Source organism: Schistocerca piceifrons, chromosome 1, assembly GCF_021461385.2.
Source record: "Schistocerca piceifrons isolate TAMUIC-IGC-003096 chromosome 1, iqSchPice1.1, whole genome shotgun sequence".
Taxonomy (NCBI): Eukaryota; Metazoa; Arthropoda; class Insecta; order Orthoptera; family Acrididae; genus Schistocerca; species Schistocerca piceifrons.
Genome location: NC_060138.1, coordinates 234,965,987 through 234,984,784, shown reverse-complemented (window position 1 = coordinate 234,984,784; position 18,798 = coordinate 234,965,987). Strand labels below are relative to the sequence as shown.

The following is an 18,798-nucleotide window of genomic DNA, read 5'->3' as shown; positions in this document are numbered from 1 at the left end:
CCACAAAATGTTGAAGGGGTAAGGCAAGCGGCAGTCAGCTAGACGTCATACCAGTGAGTTACGAATCAATCGTGAATCAGTTAGACGAATTTAGCATAAAGAATTAAAATTCCCTCCCTACAAAATGCTCATTGTCCAACAACTTAAGGAAACTGATTTTGCTGTATGAGAAGACTTCGCTTACAGAACACAAGTGATTTTGGGATCGAATAAAAATGAAATTTTATTGATTAGCGTTGAAGCTCATTTTCGTTTAAACGGGACTGTGAATAAGCAAAACTCACGTTACTGGGCTCCAGAGCTTCCACACCTTATCCACCAGCGTCCTCTACGCTCAGAAAAAGTAACAAATGGTTCAAATGGCTCTGAGCACTATGGGACTCAACTGCTGAGGTCATTAGTCCCCTAGAACTTAGAACTAGTTAAACCTAACTAACCTAAGGACATTACAAACATCCATGCCCGAGGCAGGATTCGAACCTGCGACCGTAGCGGTCTTGCGGTTCCAGACTGCAGCGCCTTTAACAGCACGGCCACTTCGGCCGGCGAAAAAGTAACAGTCTGGTATGCTCTTGGCTCTGTTGGCATTATTGGACCTTATTTTATTTTAAGAGAATGAGGACACAGTTACTGTTAATTCGGTTCGTTACATTCGTATGCTTGAAACATTCTTGAAACAAGAACTAAGAAGATGACGAATCCCTTTAAAACGAGTTTTGTTCCAGCAGGATGGGGCAACATCGCACACCACAAACACTTCAATGACAGTTCTTAGATGCATGTTTCCTGGCCGGATTATCTCACCCTTTGGCAATGTTCCTTGGCCTCCCTGGTCTGCCGACTTGTCAGTATGTGACTTTTTTCTTTGGGGGTACCTTAAGAACTGTGTCTATAACCACAAACAACGAAATTTGGACGAGTTGAAGAATGCAATCATTGAAGAAATTGCTGCCATTCCCGCAGAGATTTTAATCCGTTTAATGGAGGATTTTGATAAGAGACTTGAGTCATGCATTCGAAATGGTGGACATCACCTTGAGGACATTATTTTTTACAAATAACTTTGTTAACTAAAATGGCAAATAATGAGCTCTGATTTTGTGTAAATAAACATGCATTAATTTTAAAGTTGTCTGAGTATTATTTCCTTAAAAACCGTCCGTCTACCGTGTGTCACCCTATACCAATACAACGTTTTATGTACAAAATTAGATCTGAAACTGGTCAGTTTCAGACCCCATTTGTCCATTTCCCACTCTTCGTTTGGCTACGTAAATTCGGACAAAACCCCATTCTGTAGTTTATAGGGAGTCGTTTGACCTAAAGTATTTCACGCGAACTATGGCTCTGTCAGTAATGTAATAGTGACTCAGGAATACGTACGAGGGACGTTCAATAAGTAATGCAACACTTTTTTTCTAAAAGCAGGCTCTTTTTGTTCGGGATTCCAATACACCACATTTCAAAGTCTTCTGGCTACAAAACCCTATTTTTCACCATAATATCTGTTCAATGTGACGACTTTTCGCCACGTTTATTGGGCGGGCCGGTGTACCCAGCACTCTCCACGTCGACTTCGGAGCCATCATCCTGCAGTGTCAATGATCTCTCCACACACGTATTGCACCAAATAGATGGAAGTCGTAAGATGCGTCATCCGGGCTGTAGCATGGACGTGGAAGAACAGTTCAATGAAGTTGCCAGCTCCTCTTTGGTGCACAGACTTGCGTGAGGTATTGCGTTGTCGTGGAGAAGGAGAAGTTCGTTTTCATTTTTGTGGCGACGAACATGCTGAAATCGTTTCTTCAATTCCCTGAGGGTAGCACAATACACTTCAGAGTTGATCGTTGCACGATGAGGGCGACATCAAACAGAGTAACCTCTTCAGACTCCCAGAACACCGTCGCCATGATCCTACCATCTGAGTGTACAAGTTTGAAATTTTCTTCTGAGGATTGCAGTTTTGTTTCCAATGTGGCGATGTTCGACAAAAAATTGTGGCGATCAGCCTCGTAACACGCAAGCAATTCCGCACTATTGGTCCTTCCGTTAGAAGGCGAGGAAACCAGTAGGTACACATCTTTCACTACACCAACAAGTGGACGAGTTTGTCAGCACTACTAAGCGGGTGAGTCAAACGAAAACTTCAGATTTGTAATAAGAAATCGAAATTTCTCGCCGTTATCCCGTAAGTTGGTAAGCGTGCTACAAACAGCGTTCAGCATGACCTGTAGGTGGCAGCATAGTGCAAATGCACACATACCATCGCAGTATCAGTATAAAGATGGCTGCCCCACTTGCGACTTGGACCAGGGAAGAACAGCGTTCCGTTATTCAAAAAATGGTTCAAATGGCTCTGAGCACTATAGGACTCTACTACTGAGGTCATTAGTCCCCTACAACTTAGAACTAGTTAAACCTAACTAACCTAAGGACATCACAAACATCCATGCCCGAGGCAGGATTCGAACCTGCGACCGTAGCGGTCTTGCGGTTCCAGACTGCAGCGCCTTTAACCGCACGGCCACTTCGGCCGCCCGTTCCGATATTCGGTTTTTGCGCAGTGAAGGTGTGAAACCTATTGAAATTCATCGAGAAATGAAGGTTCAGTACGATGATGCATGTTTGTCACAGCAGCAAGTCTACGAATGGAGTAGGAAGTTCGCAAATAGTGTGACTTCAGTGTAAGATGTCCTCGTCCAGGTCAGGGACAACGAGTTCTGACTCCACAGTACATTGCAGCAGTTGAAGCCGTAGTGAAGGAAAAACTGCCGAGTGACACTGAATGACATTGCAGCATGTTTACAGATTAGTCATGGGTCAGCACACCACACTGTGGATGATGTGCTCCAGTTTCACAAAGTGTCTGCAAGATGGGTGCCACGGCAGCTGACTCCTGAAATGAGAGAACAACGTGTTGATGCTTGTGCAGAACTTCTTCCCCGCTTTGAATGAGAAGGTGATGGCTTACTTGCAAGAATCGTTATTGGGGACGAAACCTGGGTTCACTTCCACGAACCGGAAACGAAGAGAGCGAACAAGGAATGGCGCCATACCTCATCACCAAAACCAAAGAAGTTTGAAACAGAATCATCAGCTGGGAAGGTTATGCTGACTCTCTTTTGGGAAGAAAAAGGCGTCATTTTGGAGCATTACATACCTAGAGGGACCACTGTCACCATTGCATCATGCACAGGTCTCCTAAAAAATCATCACCAGCCTGCAATCAAATCAAAGCGACGTGTATTGCTGTCAGCAAGGCCCCATACTGCCCGTACAACAGTTGCAACAATCACAGACCTGCATTTTGAGTGTCTTCCTCATCCATCATACTCACCAGACCTTGCCCCAAGTGATTTCCATATGTTTGGACCACTCAAAGACGCAATGGGAGAAAAAAAGTTCCGTTCTGATGAAGAGGTACGCCACGCCGTACATGAGTGGTTGCGCGGACTACCAAAAGAATTTTTTTCTAAAGGAATTTATGGACTTTGTAAGAGCTGGAGGACGTGCATTGATCGTGGGGGAGATTATGTTGAACAGTGATACAGCTTTGTACCACTTCCGCTCAATAAATAATATTTAAAAAAATATTTAAGGTTGTCATTTGACTCACCCTCGTAGTTCGAAGTTCTAGGGGACTGATGACCTCAGATGTTAAGTCCCGTAGTGCTCAGAGCCATTTGAACCATCTTTTAATCCTATTTACTGGTGTCACTAGTTTGCTGGTTTCCTTGCCCATGAGTGGCAGCAGCAGCGCTTATCGATAAGTGCACTGTCGTACTATTTCTGGCGCGACCGTTAGTATTTCTGGGTCGTCGCCTGTCGGGAGGTCAGTCGGGGACGGTTAGCGCCAGTGAGGCGCGGACAGCCAGTACTTGCCGACCGCTGGCCACACACATGAACTGTCCGACGGAAGCAGATTGGAGCGGGAACAACCGCTGGTTGGTCGTTCGGTTGGTCGTCTCATTGGGCGACGTGTATTTGGTCTTCTGATCGTTTCTGGGCCTCGTAAGTTGGTCATGCCGGACGTGGGTCGGTTCCTTCCTCGTGCAGAGATGTCGTCGCCGATGGGCAAGAGTTACTTCTGCATGGGTGGGTCCGAGCCAGTGTACCCGGGTCGCCGTGTCCCCGAATTCCAAACGAACAACGAGTTGAGTCGGGTTGCAGCTGCAGTGAGCTCAGGATAGCCAAGACTCGCCCGACCATTGCCGACACTCATAGCTTGAGTGGGGATGACCTTTATTGGTCGTTCGGTCGGTCGTCTAATCGGACGACGTGTATTTGGTCGCCGACCGTTTATGGAAACTCTATGTGTGTGACTTGTCATTTCTCCTTGTTGTTCCATGGTGATTGGTTTTTAGGATTGTCAGAGTTCTTGGTGCAAGTGTTTACGTGGAACTGTGTGTAGCTTCTTTGATTTCCGTTGAGCAGATTAATGTAGTTGGTGTACTGGAGTAGCCAGTCGATCGGTTGTCGCGCCTTTAGTTGGGTGGAAGGGAATTCAGTAGGTTGTTTGTTGGTTCTTCAGCCGTCCCTAGGCCGTGTTGCCACCGATTATTTAGTGTTACACTTGACTGCCTATCTCGCCTAAATTGTTGTTAGAGTTTCCTCCCCAGGCCGACCTTCGGAACACTTCTGAGCACCACTGTTCTGCTCTTTGTGTTTGTGATTTTCTTTTGTCGCAAGTACTGTGCCAGGCCTTCAGCCGTGTATTAATTTTGTCAGTTCTGTGTTCAGTATATGGCCTTCAGTCGAACATTATGTGAAGTATTTTAAGATAAGGCCTTCAGCCATGTTTTATTTAAAATCCTTGTTTGCTTTGTATTTAGGCCTTCAGCCGCGTTTGTTTTAAAATCTGTGGCTTTCAGCCCGTAACGTGTAGATTCCTTTCTGTAAGGTTTCTCTTTAATCATCTTGAAATATTAAAATAGCCCTCAGCCGTATTGTGTAAATGCTTATCTTAATGTTTGTCTTTAATTATTCTGAATAATTGTTTGGGCCTTCAGCCGTCAAGATATTTCAAGTTTTCTTAAGATGGTTTTCTGTTGTACTGTTTAAATGCTTGTCTTTAAAGGTTCCCTTTTATTATGTTGAAATATTATTGGGATTTCAGCCGAGGAATTAATTTAAATTTTCCATAATATGGCTTTTAGCCGAAATTGGTTAATGCTTGCCTTTTAAGAATTTCCTTTGCTGATCTGAAATATTATTTGGGCCTGTAACCGAGAATATATTTTAATTTTATTTAAGTCAGGCCTTCAACCGTTTGTCTAAATTCTTGTGCATTAAAAGGAGCCAGCCAGAGTGGCCGAGCGGTTCTAGGTGCTACACCCTGGAACCGCGCAACCGCTACGGTCGCAGGTTCGAATCCTGTCTCGGGCATGGATGTGTTTTATGTCCTTAGGTTACTTAGGTCTAAGTAGTTCTAAGTTCTAGGGGACTGATGACCTTAGAAGTTAAGTCCCATAGTTCTCAGAGCCATTTGAACCTTAAAAGGAATTATTTAAGGATATTTTAGTTTTACTTAAGTAAGGCCTTCAGCCGTTTCTCTAAATCCTTGTGTTTAAAAAGGAATTATTTAAACCTTACTATTGAGAAGTTACTTCGGCCCTCAGCGGTGAACTGATCCTTGTTGTTTTAAAGAGAAAACTGTACATTGTGTTTTCAAGGATTAAAATTCTGTGTACTTGTGTAACTAACAGTAACTGATCTTGGCCCCTTTCCACACCCTGATCCGCTCTGTCCTGCGATACCGGATTTCAAACAGAATTTTTCCTTTCACAAACAATAGATTACCTATCAGCGTCTGTACACATTTAACAAACTGTAGCAGATTATGTTGCACTGTGCTCTGCAGTATCTAATCTTGTGTGTGTGTGTGTCTGTGTGTGTCACAACCCCACCACTTTGAAACACAAAATTCGTGGAAGAACAGGTGAAATTTAAGAAAAATTAACACGACGAAAAAGGGACCCACAACCTTACTACTATCGCTTGCGCCTTGTCCTGCGGTTACGCAGGGTCGGCCATGGTTAACCGGATTTGGTATGTTAATTGTAAGGAGTGGCCGGATGCCCTTCTTGCCGCAACCCCGTACCCCCCCCCCCCCCCCTATCCCAGGACGGAATTAGTGTACCCCAGCTGTCTGCATCTTGTGTAAATCGTGAAATAGTGTGAATGTGTTTCAAATGTCTGTGAGTCGTGTAACTGAGGCGGGAAGTGGGGACCAGCCCGGTATTCATCTTGTAGGAGGTGGAAAACCGCCTAAAAACCACATCCAGGCTCGCCAGAACACCGGCCGTCGTCTTTAAACCGCCGGGCGGATTCGATACGGGGCCGGCGCGCCTACCCGAGTCCAGGAAGCAGCGCGATAGAGCTCTCGGCTATTCTGGCGGGTACCGACAACCTTACTCACTACTATTAAATTTTATCTTATACTGTGGGGGTACAGAATTCACCGTACACTCAACTCATAAAACGATCGAGCAGCCACGCTTCAATACAAAACATAAAGTAATCACTCTGTAGCAGCGAATTTCTCTGCAACTGACGTAACATGGCCCTCAACAAGTAAGTGCTATGTGGGCATAAAGCACGTTGCCATTGCCCTGTTATTTCCCGCTCGCCTGCCTCTGTACCAGCTGACTCGTGTGCAGGTGAGCGAGGACGGCTACTTCGTGCACTTCTACGCGCCTCCCGGCCTGCCGCCGCTGCCCAAACACGTCGTCTTCGTGCTCGATGTCAGCGGCTCCATGATGGGCCGCAAGATCGAGCAGCTCAAGGCGGCCATGAACACCATCCTGGACGAGCTCAACGCCGGCGACGTCTTTTCCTTGATACCTTTCTCTTCTGAAGTGCAGGTAAGCTGAACCGCCACTAATTGGAACGAAATGGTGGAAAACTACGTTGTTGGTTGATAAGTACAATTATAATTGCTCTAACTAAAATGTTTTCTGACGATCGCGGGTAAAAGATCTGAAGTAACATATTTTAAATTACAGTATCTCGCATTAGTATGTTGTCTAAGCTCTCCCATTACCTTTCACATTCTCTAACACTTTCATATGGAAGTATGCAACACTTAATTTCGCTACACCATGCTTTCATTAGTTTTAAAGTGTATTCCTTCCTTTTAGTTTATGACAGTGCTACTCATTTTCATTTCATTAAATTTTCTAGGCAGATCTCACCTTTCTTCTTCCTGTAACTATAGCAGCTGCTAATCTGAACCAATGAAAACTGCGTATCCTATAAATTTATTTTGTTGTTGTTTTGTGGTCTTCAGTCGGAAGGCGATTTGATGCAGCTCTCCATACTAGTCCGTCCTGTCCAGTCCTTTCAATCTATGGAAGACTACTCTAGGATTTCATAAGATACTAGCACTAAAACTATAAGAAATATAGAAAATAGACACATATTAGTGAGTAGTGCAGCTCTCCAAGTTTTTAACTCACATTATGACACTAGGCTGCAAGTGCTACTCTGAAATGAAGAATTTGGCATAGGAGACTGATGACAAAAAAAAGGGACACTAGATCGAACACCCTTCCTCGTGTTGTGGCAAATGTCATTAAAGTCAGCGTTGCATATGCCAGGGAAGGTGCAACGACAGTGCAACAATATTAGATACAGACTCCCAGGTAAACGCCATTTTCCTTGACTTCCGGAAGGCGTTCGATACAATTCCGCACTGCCGCCTGATACAGTAAGATCCTACGTAATATCAGACCAGCTGTGTGGGTGGACTGAAGAGTTTTTAGCAAACTGAACAGAGCATGTTGTTCTCAATGGAGAGACGTCTACAGACGTTGAAGTAACCTCTGTCGTCCCACAGCGGAGTGTTATGGGACCATTGCTTTTCACAATATATATAAATGACCTAGTAGATAGTGTCTGTGGATGATGCTGTTAGTATACAGAGAAGTTGCAGTATTAGAAAATTGCAGCGAAATGCAGGAAGATCGGCAGCGTATAGGCACTTGGTGCAGGGAGTGGCAACTGACCCTTAACATAGACAAATGTAATGTATTGAGAATACATAGAAAGAAGGATCCTTTATTGTATGATTATATGATAGCGGAACAAACACTGGTAGCAGTTACCTCTGTAAAATGTCTGGGAGTATGCGTACGGAACGATTTGAAGTGGAATGATCATATAAAATTAATTGCTGATAAGGCGGGTGCCAGATTGGGATTCATTGGGAGAGTCCTTAGAAAATGTAGTCCATCAACAAAGGAGGTGGCTTACAAAACACTCGTTCGACCTATACTTGAGTATTGCTCATCAGTGTGGGATCCGTACCAGGTCGGGTTGACAGAGGAGATAGAGATGGTCCAAAGAAGAGCGGCACGTTTAGTCACAGGGTTATTTGATAAGCGTGAAGGCGTTGCGGAGATGTTTAGCAAACTCAAGAGGCAGACTCTGCAAGAGAGGTGCTCTGCATCGCGGTGTAGGTTGCTGTCCAGGTTTCGAGAGGGTGCGTTTCTGGATGAGGTATCGAATACATTGCTTCCCCCTACTTATACCTCCCGAGGAGATCACGAACGTAAAATAAGACAGATTCGAGCGCGCACGTAGGCTTTCCGGCAGTCGTTCTTCCCGCGAACCATACGCGACTGGAACAGGAAAGGGAGGTAATGACAGTGGCAAGTAAAGTGCCCTCTTCCACATACCGTTGGGTGGCTTGCGGAGTATAAATTTAGGTGTAGATGTAGACAGCAGTCCACTGTGGGCGTTGGTTCATTCGTTTGTCTGTCTACAGGCGCGAAATATAAGTGGCCATTAAAACTTTTCTTTTATAAGGCTGTACTGTTCAGAATCGGTATGCCAGTGAAGCAAAATCACCGTGAGTTCTGAGGCAGTGGTCTTATCGAGCCACCAGTATGAACGTACCCGTTTTCTAAACCACTATGTCCTGCTCCTTGGAGAAGTCTGTAACTGCCATACTCACATCTTCGTCCAACAGGACTCGACGACACTCCAATCAGGGTATGTTCTAGAGTGTCCCAGTGTCCTACTGTCGAATGTCCAATCGCACAGATTGACCGGCGTCTTGTGTGTCGAATCGTGGCCAGCACTGACTTGGTACACAATTCGCCAACGGTGGATTAAGGCAATTATGCTACCCCATACACATTATCCGCTCTCCGATGGAAGTCAACCGATGTTTCTCCTTCAGCAGCCAAGAAAATAATAACAGCACGTTGGTTCTGTTTGGACGCATTTAATAATAACGTCGCCATACCTCAGTTTTCCATATTTATCGCGTGTACTTCGGAAAAGACACGAATGTCACACTGATATCTTGCCTACATTTCGGTGCTTATATACCCGCATCGGAGTCGCGCTACATTGAATCTGAGATGTAGCAACGCCCTCAAACGGAGCGTTTTTGAGCGCCCCTTTTAATTCGAGGCAACGGTAAGGAGCGGATGATTAGTTCATATGTCCTGACACACCTGCCCTCCAGTAGTGAAATCTGCAACTTTGTCACGGTGCGTATTACGAATGGAAACTTGAAGAGATGCTCTCCCCATCGAATGATATGTACCATGAATCAGTATTTCTTCCAACTTTCATACAGTCATCGACAGAAACCCCAGAGGCACGTGCGAATAAACCTACATTGCAAACTACATACATCAGCTTGAAAGTGTCAACTGTACTCAAGCCTTGTTCATGATCTACAATTTTTCTCCTCACACTTCCCTCCCGTACAAAACCGCCTCATCCTTGATGCCTCAGATTGAGTTCCACGAGCCGATCTCTTTGTTTAGGCACATTTTGCAATACCTAATTTTTCTCTCCAGTTCAATTCAGTACCTCTTCTTCAGTTATCCTTCAATCTTCTCCATTCTTCTGTAACATCACAAACTTCTATGATCTTGTATATATTGCTTGCCGTCCATATTTGATTCCATATAAGGCTATAAACAAAACAAATACCACCGTAAAACACTTCCTAAGACCCAATTTTATGTTACAAGTCAGCAAATTTCTCTTTTCTCGACCGATTACCTTGTAACGGTGAGTCGGTATCTTATATCCTCTTTACTTCTACGGTTTTCAGTTATTTTCCTGCTAAAACAGCACAACTCTCTTACAAATTTTAGCCTTTCATTTGCTAATCTAATTCCCTCAGCATCACTTCACTTAATTTTTCTACACTGCATCACACTTGTTTCACCTTTGTTGATGTTCATTGCGTCTAAGTTGGTCGTTTTCTAGACATGTCACACTTCAAGAATTAAATTTTGTAGGTGAATCATGGACCTTGTCGTTGGTGGCGAGGCTTGCGTGCCTCAGGGGTATCTGTTGAGAGGCCAGACAAACGTGTGGTTCCTGAAGAGGGGCAGCAGCCTTTTCAATAGTTGCAGGGGCAACAGTCTGGATGATGGACTGATCTGGCCTTGTAACACTAACCAAAACGGCCTAGCTCTGCTGGTACTGCGAACAGCTGAAAGCAATGGGAAACTACAGCCGTAATTTTTCTCGAGGACATGCAGCTTTACGGTATGGATAAATGATGATGGCGTCCTCTTGGGTAAAATATTCCGGAGGTAAAATAGTTCCCCCTTTCGGATCTCCGGGCGGGGACTACTCAAGAGGACGTCGTTATCAGGAGAAATAAAACTGGCGTTCTACGGATCGGAACGTGGAATCTCAGATCCCTTAATCGGGCGGGTAGATTAGAAAATTTAAAAGGGAAATGGATAGGTTAAAGTTAGATATTGTGGGAATTAGCGAAGTTCGGTGGCAGGAGGAACAAGACTTTTGGTCAGTTGAATACAGGGTTATAAATACAAAATCAAATAGGGGTAATGCAGGAGTAGCTTTAATAACGAACAAAAAATAGGGGTGCGGGTAAGCTACTACAAACAGCATAGTGAACGCATTATTGTGGCCAAGATAGACACGAAGCCCACGCCTACTACAGTAGTACAAGTTAGTCTGTCAACTATCTCTACAGATAACGAAGAGGTTGATGAAATGTATGATGAGATAAAAGATATTATTCAGCTAGTGAAGGGAGATGAAAATTTAATAGTCGTGGGTGAGTGGAATTCGATAGTAGGAAAAGGCAGAGAAGAAAACGTAGTAGGTGAATATGGAATGGGAGTACGAAATGAAAGGGAAAACCACCTGGTAGAATTTTGCACAGAGCATAACTTAATCATAGCTAACACTTGGTTCAAGAACCATGAAAGCAGGTTGTATACATGGAAGAGGCCTGGATATAATGGAAAGTTTCAGATAGATTATATAATGGTAAGACAGAGATTTAGGAACCAGGCGTTAAATTGTAAGACATTTCCAGGGGCAGATGTGGATTCTGACCACAACCTATTGGTTATGAACTGTAGATTAAAACTGAAGAAACTGCAAAAAGTTGGGATTTGAGTGAGATGGGACCTGGATAAACTGACGGGACCAGATGTTGTAAAGAGTTTCAGGGGGAGCATTAGGGAACGATGACAGGAATGGGGGAAAGAAATACAGTAGAATAAGAATGGGTGGCTTTGAAGGATGAAATAGCGAAGGCAGCAGAGAATCAAGTAGGTAAAAAGACGAGGACTAGTAAAAATCCTTGGGTAACAGAAGATATATTGTATGTAACTGATGAAAGGAGAAAATATAAAAATGCAGTAAATGAAGCAGGTAAAAAGGAATACAAACGTCTCAAAAATGAGATAGGCAGGAAGTGCAAAATGGCTAAGCAGGGATGACTAGAGGACAAATGTAAGGATCTAGAGGCATATCTCACTAGCAGTAAGATAGATACTGCCTACAGGAAAATTAAAGAGACCTTTGGAGAAAAGAGAACCACTTGTATGAACATCAAGAGCTCAGATGGAAACCCATTTCTAAGCAAAGAAGGGAAAACAAAAAGGTGGAAGGAGTATATAGAGGGTATATATAAGGGCGATATACTTGAGGACAATATTATGGAAATGGAAGATAATGTAGATGAAGATGAAATAGGAGATACGATACTGCGTGAAGACTTTGACAGAGCACTGAAAGACCTAAGTCGAAACAAGGCCCCAGGAGCAGATAACATTCCATTAAAACTACTGACAGCCTTGGGAGAGCCAGTCCTGACAAAACTCTACCATCTGGTGAGGAAGATGTATGAGACAGGCGAAATACCCTCAGACTTCAAGAGGAATATAATAATTCCAATCCCAAAGAAAGCAGGTGTTGACAGATGTGATAATTACCGAACTATCAGTTTAATAAGCCACAACTGCAAAATACTAACGCGAATTCTTTACAGACGAATGGAAAAAACTGATAGAAGCCGACCTTGGGGAAGATCAGTTTAGATTCCGTAGAAATGTTGGAACACGTGAGGCAATACTGACCCTACGACTTATCTGAGAAGGTAAATTAAGGTAAAGCAAGCCTACGTTTCTAGCATTTGTAGACTTAGAAAAAGCTTTTGCCAATGTGGACTGAAATACTCTCTTTCAAATTATGAAGGTGGCAGGGGTAAAATTTAGGGAGCGAAAGGCTATTTACAGTTTGTACAGAAACCAGATGGCAGTTACAAGAGTCGAAGGGCATGAAAGGGAATCAGTTGGGAAGGGAGTGAGGCACGGTTGTAGCCTCTCCCAGATGTTATTCAATCTGTATATTGAGGAAACAGTAAAGGAAACAATAGAAAAATTTGGAGTAGGAATTAAAATCCATGGGAAAGAAATAAAAACTCTTAGGTTCGCCGATGAGATTAAATTCTATCAGAGACAGAAAAGGACCTGTAAGAGCAGTTGAACGGAATTGACAGTATCTTGAAAGATGAACATCAACAATAGCAAAAAGGGGATAATGGAATGTAGTTGAATTAAGTCGGGTGATGTTGAAGGAATTACATTAGGGAATGAGACACTTAAAGTAATAGATTAGTTTTGCTAAATAACTAATGATGGTCGAACTAGAGAGGATATAAAATGTAGACATGTAGGTAAGCGTTTCTGAAGAAGAGAAATTTGTTAACATCGGGTATAGATTTAAGTGTCAGGAAGTCGTTTCTGAAAGTATATGTATGGAGTGTGACCATGCATGGAAGTGAAACGTGGACGATAAATAGTTTGGGCAAAAAGAGAGTAGAAGGTGTCGAAATGTGGTGCTACAGAAGAATGCTGAAGATTAGATGGGTAGATCACATAACTAATGAGGAGGTACTGAATAGAACTGGGTAGGAGAGAAATTCGTGGCACAACTTGAGTAGAAGAAGGGATCGGTTGGTAGGACATATTCTGAGGCATCAAGGGATTACCAATTTAGTATTGGAGGGCAGCATGGAGGGTAAAAATCGTAGAGGGAGACCAAGAGATGAATACACTAAGCAGATTCAGAAGGATGTAGGTTGCAGTAAGTACTGGAAGATGTAGAAGCTTGCACAGGATAGAGTAGCATGGAGAGCTGCATCGAACCAGTCTTTGGACTCAAGACCACAACAACGCCGATGTTCATCTTATAACCTGTTTCCAAGACGGTATGCATTCCGTTTTACTGATCAACCAAATCCTTAGCAGCGCGTATGTGGGGAGGGTTTTTGGACATTTGAGTGAATTTTGTACCACGCTGAATGAAGTGGGACTCAGGTGATAATGCTTGGTTGCAGGTATGGCATCCAGACGTGCCGCTCACGTTTCGACACTGGCAGCCGGGCGTGAGCTCTGCGTTCAACGCCAGTGCCATCGTCGAAGCAACAAGCGAGAACATCGCGAAGGCCAAAAACAGCATTAACTCCTTTGAAGCGAACGGACGTATGTACAAGTCTCCCCCGGGACTTTAAACATATAAAAATCACAATACAATAAAAGAGCTGTAGTTAACTTCCAGATTTCATCTTCTCTGCTTTTCCTAGAAAACAGTTGCCAATGTACGTGTGTGAAACGCATTTGACAATTGGCACCTCAGACAGAAGAAAATACTTCGAATTAGTATGCATTTGCTGTATTTTTAATGCGCCCATGTAGTTCAAAGATTGTAGGATTATTGTAGCGACTGCTGCAAATAAAGCAGTGGATATGATTCACTATAATATGAAACTATAAAAAAAAGAAACACGAAGCTGGCTGGAGACATATCCCTTTTTTATTGTCATTATGACATATTTTGTCTCACATTTCATTACGCACGTTTTCCTGTTTAACACAAGCACATTTGATGAATTACCGTTCATGATTATACTCTGTCTCATTAGGCAGGTGAAAACATTTAGAAAACTGATCACCGTTGAAGAACTTGGAATGACTCTAACAATAGCTTTTAACATCGCAGTTTGCAGTACATAAATCCAGTCTACTACCACAAATATTTCATTACCCTATGTACATTAGGCATTTGCTTGTAATTTCACATGTCTGATAGTTGCTTCTCAGTATATGTTATATGAATCTCAGAATTTTAACCACTCTACAAATGTTAGTTATTGATATAAGCACTAGGTAGTGTCACAATACTCAACTCTACCTCCTAACGTCAAGTAATTTCATAGGTAAGATAGAATCAAAGCCAACATCCACCTAAATAGCACAAGTTTATATGACTACTAACACCATAAGTGATAAGGAGTTGGAGGAATGTATGATCAGATAAAAGACATTATTGACGTCCTTAAGAAGACGAAAAATTAATTTCTATGCGAGAATGGAATTCAATAGTAGGAAAAGGAAGCATATCAACAAAGGGGAACTGAGAAAAAGGAATTAACTCTAGGTGCAGTTGTCCACTGCAGTGAAGAGCTATTAATGTCGCTTCTTTGACTTTTTTAATGGATCCTAAGGCTGTAGAAGCCGAAAGGGCACAGCACCAGTAGATTGTGTCTACTGCAGTGAACTACATACATTTGTAGCCGCGGGACTGATTAAAACGCCGGAGAAGCGACATTGGCAGCTGTCCACTCCAGTGGAGAACTACACATCAGGGTTCAAGACGAAGCCTTCTTGTGGAAGTTAGCGCAAAGGGTTTTTTAATAATTGTTAAGAATCATGAAAGACGGTTACGTACGTGGAAGGTTTCAGATGCTTTATGTATGTAATGAGCTCTCCGAAACTAGGTTCAAAACACTATAACATCTGCAGTGACAAATGTGGACTGAAGATAATTCATTGGTTATGAGGGGGAAATTAAGTCTGACAAAATTAGAAAAAGATAGTACATTACTGTGATCGGATCTGAACAGATTAAAAGTCACACAGGTCGTAGAGAATGTCAAAGGGGCCTTTCTGCAACGACTGACAGAAACTAGAGAATGGAATACCCTACAAGACGAACCGGTAGTTTCGAGAGATGAAGTAGTGAAGGCATCAGAGAATCCATGTAGGTAAAAGGTACAGAATAAATCCTCGGATAACACATGGGATATTGAATTTAACTAAAAAAATGGAAAAATACAAAAATCCAGCAAATGAAGTAGGTTAAAGGGATTACAGACGCCCATAAAAATGAGACCGACAGAAAGTGGAAAGTCGCAGAGCAAGAACGGCCAGACAAAAAATGCAAGGCTGTAAAAGCATGCACGGAAAAGTTAGGGGTCGCATGTCGGAAAATTAAATTAAAAGCTTAGCGGAAAAGAGAAGCAGCAGTATGACTGTACGAGCTCAGGTGGGAAGCCCGAACTAAACAACGGAGAAAAGGCTGCAAGGTGGAAGGAATACTCGTATGCAGAAGAGCGGTGGGTGGTAATAAATACGAACATGAATACAGTGTTAGACTCTGGTGAACACGCATGGTAATACTGATCCCACAATTTATCTTAGAATATAAACTGACGAAAGGGGAATGTAGGTTTGCAGCGTTTGACTGGAACAAATTCTTTGAAATTCTGAAGATAGCAGGAATAAAACACCGAGACGCAATGTTACCTATAACACAACCAGAATGACATGAAAGGGATGGATGTGACGAATCTGTCATAATGCAGTGTACTAAATAAAATCCCTGGGACGAGATTAAGCACTGAAATGTACGGTTCTTTTTAGAAGTGCGAGTCGGTATAATCATGGCCGCGCGGGACTAGCCAAGCGGTCTAGGGCGCTGCAATCATGGACTGTGCGGCTGGTGCCGGCGGAGGTTCGAGTCCTCCCTTGGGCATGAGTCTCAGAAGATTTCACACACATTTTTTTGTATAATCATAATTTCGAGCCATATGTGTCTGCTTTCGTTCCCAGCAACTAAACTTGATGCAAGAAACAGTGTAACCAGTGATCCTTCAGTCTCTGTATCCAAGCATTTGGCATGTGATGCGAGTTTTAAAATAAAAAGCAATATGTATTCAAACAGAAGAATAAAATAATGAAAATGATATAGAAAACGGAACAGCATTCAGAATATACATGTTACAAAAACGCATATGTCAAATGAAAGGTCTTTCTCTCTGAACCTCCTCAGACCAAACACATTACTCTATTTCTAAAAGTTTAACGATGAACAATTTAATCATGAATTTTGCACATGTGCAATAACGGCAAATAACACAGAACAATTTGTTAAAAATACACAGCAATAAATTTAACATCCTCAGTACATGTGCTTTTTACACTCTATTCAGTGGTGCTAACAAATTTTACGTGTAAAATTACCATTTTCAAATTGCAAGTGTCTTTAATGTAGGCCAAATTACAATTTAATTACATAAATTATAACTGAAGTAATAACGTAAACATATGTTGTACAATGAAGTAGGGAAAGGTTTAAGGAATACCATGCTGTATTCATTTGATATGCGACTAGAGATAATACAATAATCTGACACAGCTACATAATTAAAATATGTAAAATACGAATTAACTCAATAAATAAATAGGCTTTTGCTGATGATAGTGCTAGTGCCCTAAGGTATCATCTGTTGCCTTCTTTGTCAAGATTACATGAAGTGTTCAACAGTTATTAATGTTTAATGGTTCTTTGGAAGATTATTCATTTACCACGACCAATTCTTGCAACATGCTCTTAAGGGTAAATCATTCGCAATTTAAGTACAAATTCGTTGAGACCTCAGCAAGTAGATTAATGAGATTGTAATAATGAAGTTGTTGGTTTTAATTTTGATACTAGCACACATTTGTACTTCATATTTATTAAGAAAAGGATGTTAACTAACAAAAAACAAATGACTTTTTATTAAAAAAATGTTACTACTTTTGATTGCCAGTTGCATGATAAAAAATTGAATTTTCGATACAGATACGCGAAAAGACTCTTCACTAAACGAAAAGATTATATACGTCAACAATACCATTCACTCTAAAAAAAAAAGTATTTGATTTTTTTATTTTATGTTTCCACTTTTAAACAAAATTTTAAATTTTCATATATTTTCTGCAAATAGTAATCAAAAAACCCATATTATTTTCAAGAATTACTATGCTTCCACATTTGTTAACTAACATTTTCATTTTCAAATAAATATCAGATCCAAAAAAGTGAAAAAAGTATGCCACTAGAGAAATCCCAGGACTGATATCTTTACATGTATTACCTAATTATGCTACGTGCTACACTACCGATCAATTTGTTATTAATCTGTTTTGTGCTTCACAGAATTTAGATATCTTCCAATCTTCAAAGGAGATTTTCTTCGATATATTGTGTGGTACTGCTTCAGCAAATTGATGTCTGTGCACATAAGGCGCCTTTCTAAACCACATTCCACACCTGCATAAGGGAACACACACTTTAATACTCCTACGCGCTTCAGTACCAGTAGAATAACTTTGTGACTCACTAAGGCTCACTCACCCTCGACTACATACACACAACTAATTTACTGTCACCTCCACACTATACTTTGACAAACACGTTGCCACAGTCATAAGGGGTGCCAATGACCCTCGATTTCCTTAGCTCCGAGAATCTCCATGAAAATCATTTTACGTATAAACATTTCAGCCATTCAGATTCAGAAGCAGACTACAGACATTTTCCTTGGCCTTTTCTTGCTCGTGCTAATAACATTCTTCTACAAACTGCTGCACCTGCCGGCGCATTTCAGAGTTTAATTTCCGGCAGGCATTAGAAAACATCTGCCATCATGCGAGAATCACTCTCTCTTGAGACGTAATAGATAGGAGAGAACAACAGAGAACAAGAATAAAAAAGTATTGGGAAGCCAAAAAAAAGGAAAGAAATACGATGTCATAAACCAGGCGTCTCGTGTGCTCCTGTGTCAGCCTGATTCGAACAATAATAATTATAATAATAATATCATTAAATCTCTGTAAATAAGGACTATTTTATTTTCTGCATGCTGTTTTGCAATTTTGTACTAAATTTTAATTCATGATCAGTAGTGGCATTTTCCTTGCTGTTAGAAACGAGAAAGAAATATGTTGCTGCCATAGTCCTAAGAAAGGCGAATATGTTCTGCACGGAGTTAGGGATCTAAAAGAAGGGAACTAACTTTTCGACTTCTCTACCAGCTTCAAAGAAACTTAATGCAAAACATCTTGCGTATTTGTGCTTTTTTACTTGTTATGATGGGCACCCATGTCATGTAATACAACGCATCATGTCATGTAAAGTAACATGTTACATGATGCCGTGCCAGGTAACATGACACATGCCATCATGTCATCACCAGGCAATATGCAATATCACACAACAAGAGATGAAAGTTTAGGATACATGCATCCCCACTATGGGATACTTCCTATTGTAGATGTACCCTGCTCTTTGATATTTCCCATTGTAGATGCGTCCCACTCTCTAGAAGCACACAAATTTGTGTCTGTTTGTTCTTACGCCCTGCATTGTACATTTAATATGGGATGGGTTTAGGGG

General features: G+C 41.8%; 1 protein-coding gene across 4 annotated transcripts in view; it reads left to right on the top strand.

The window, feature by feature from the left end:
• LOC124785945 (inter-alpha-trypsin inhibitor heavy chain H4-like) overlaps window positions 1–18,798 on the top strand; it is a 213,198-nt gene that overhangs the window by 70,251 nt on the left and 124,149 nt on the right. For all 4 annotated transcript variants that reach the window (XM_047254225.1, XM_047254223.1, XM_047254224.1 and 1 more), the window contains exons 7-8: window positions 6,660–6,863; window positions 13,634–13,778. In XM_047254225.1, the coding sequence (XP_047110181.1) occupies window positions 6,660–6,863; window positions 13,634–13,778 (349 nt within the window). The remainder of the gene's footprint in view (window positions 1–6,659; window positions 6,864–13,633; window positions 13,779–18,798) is intronic.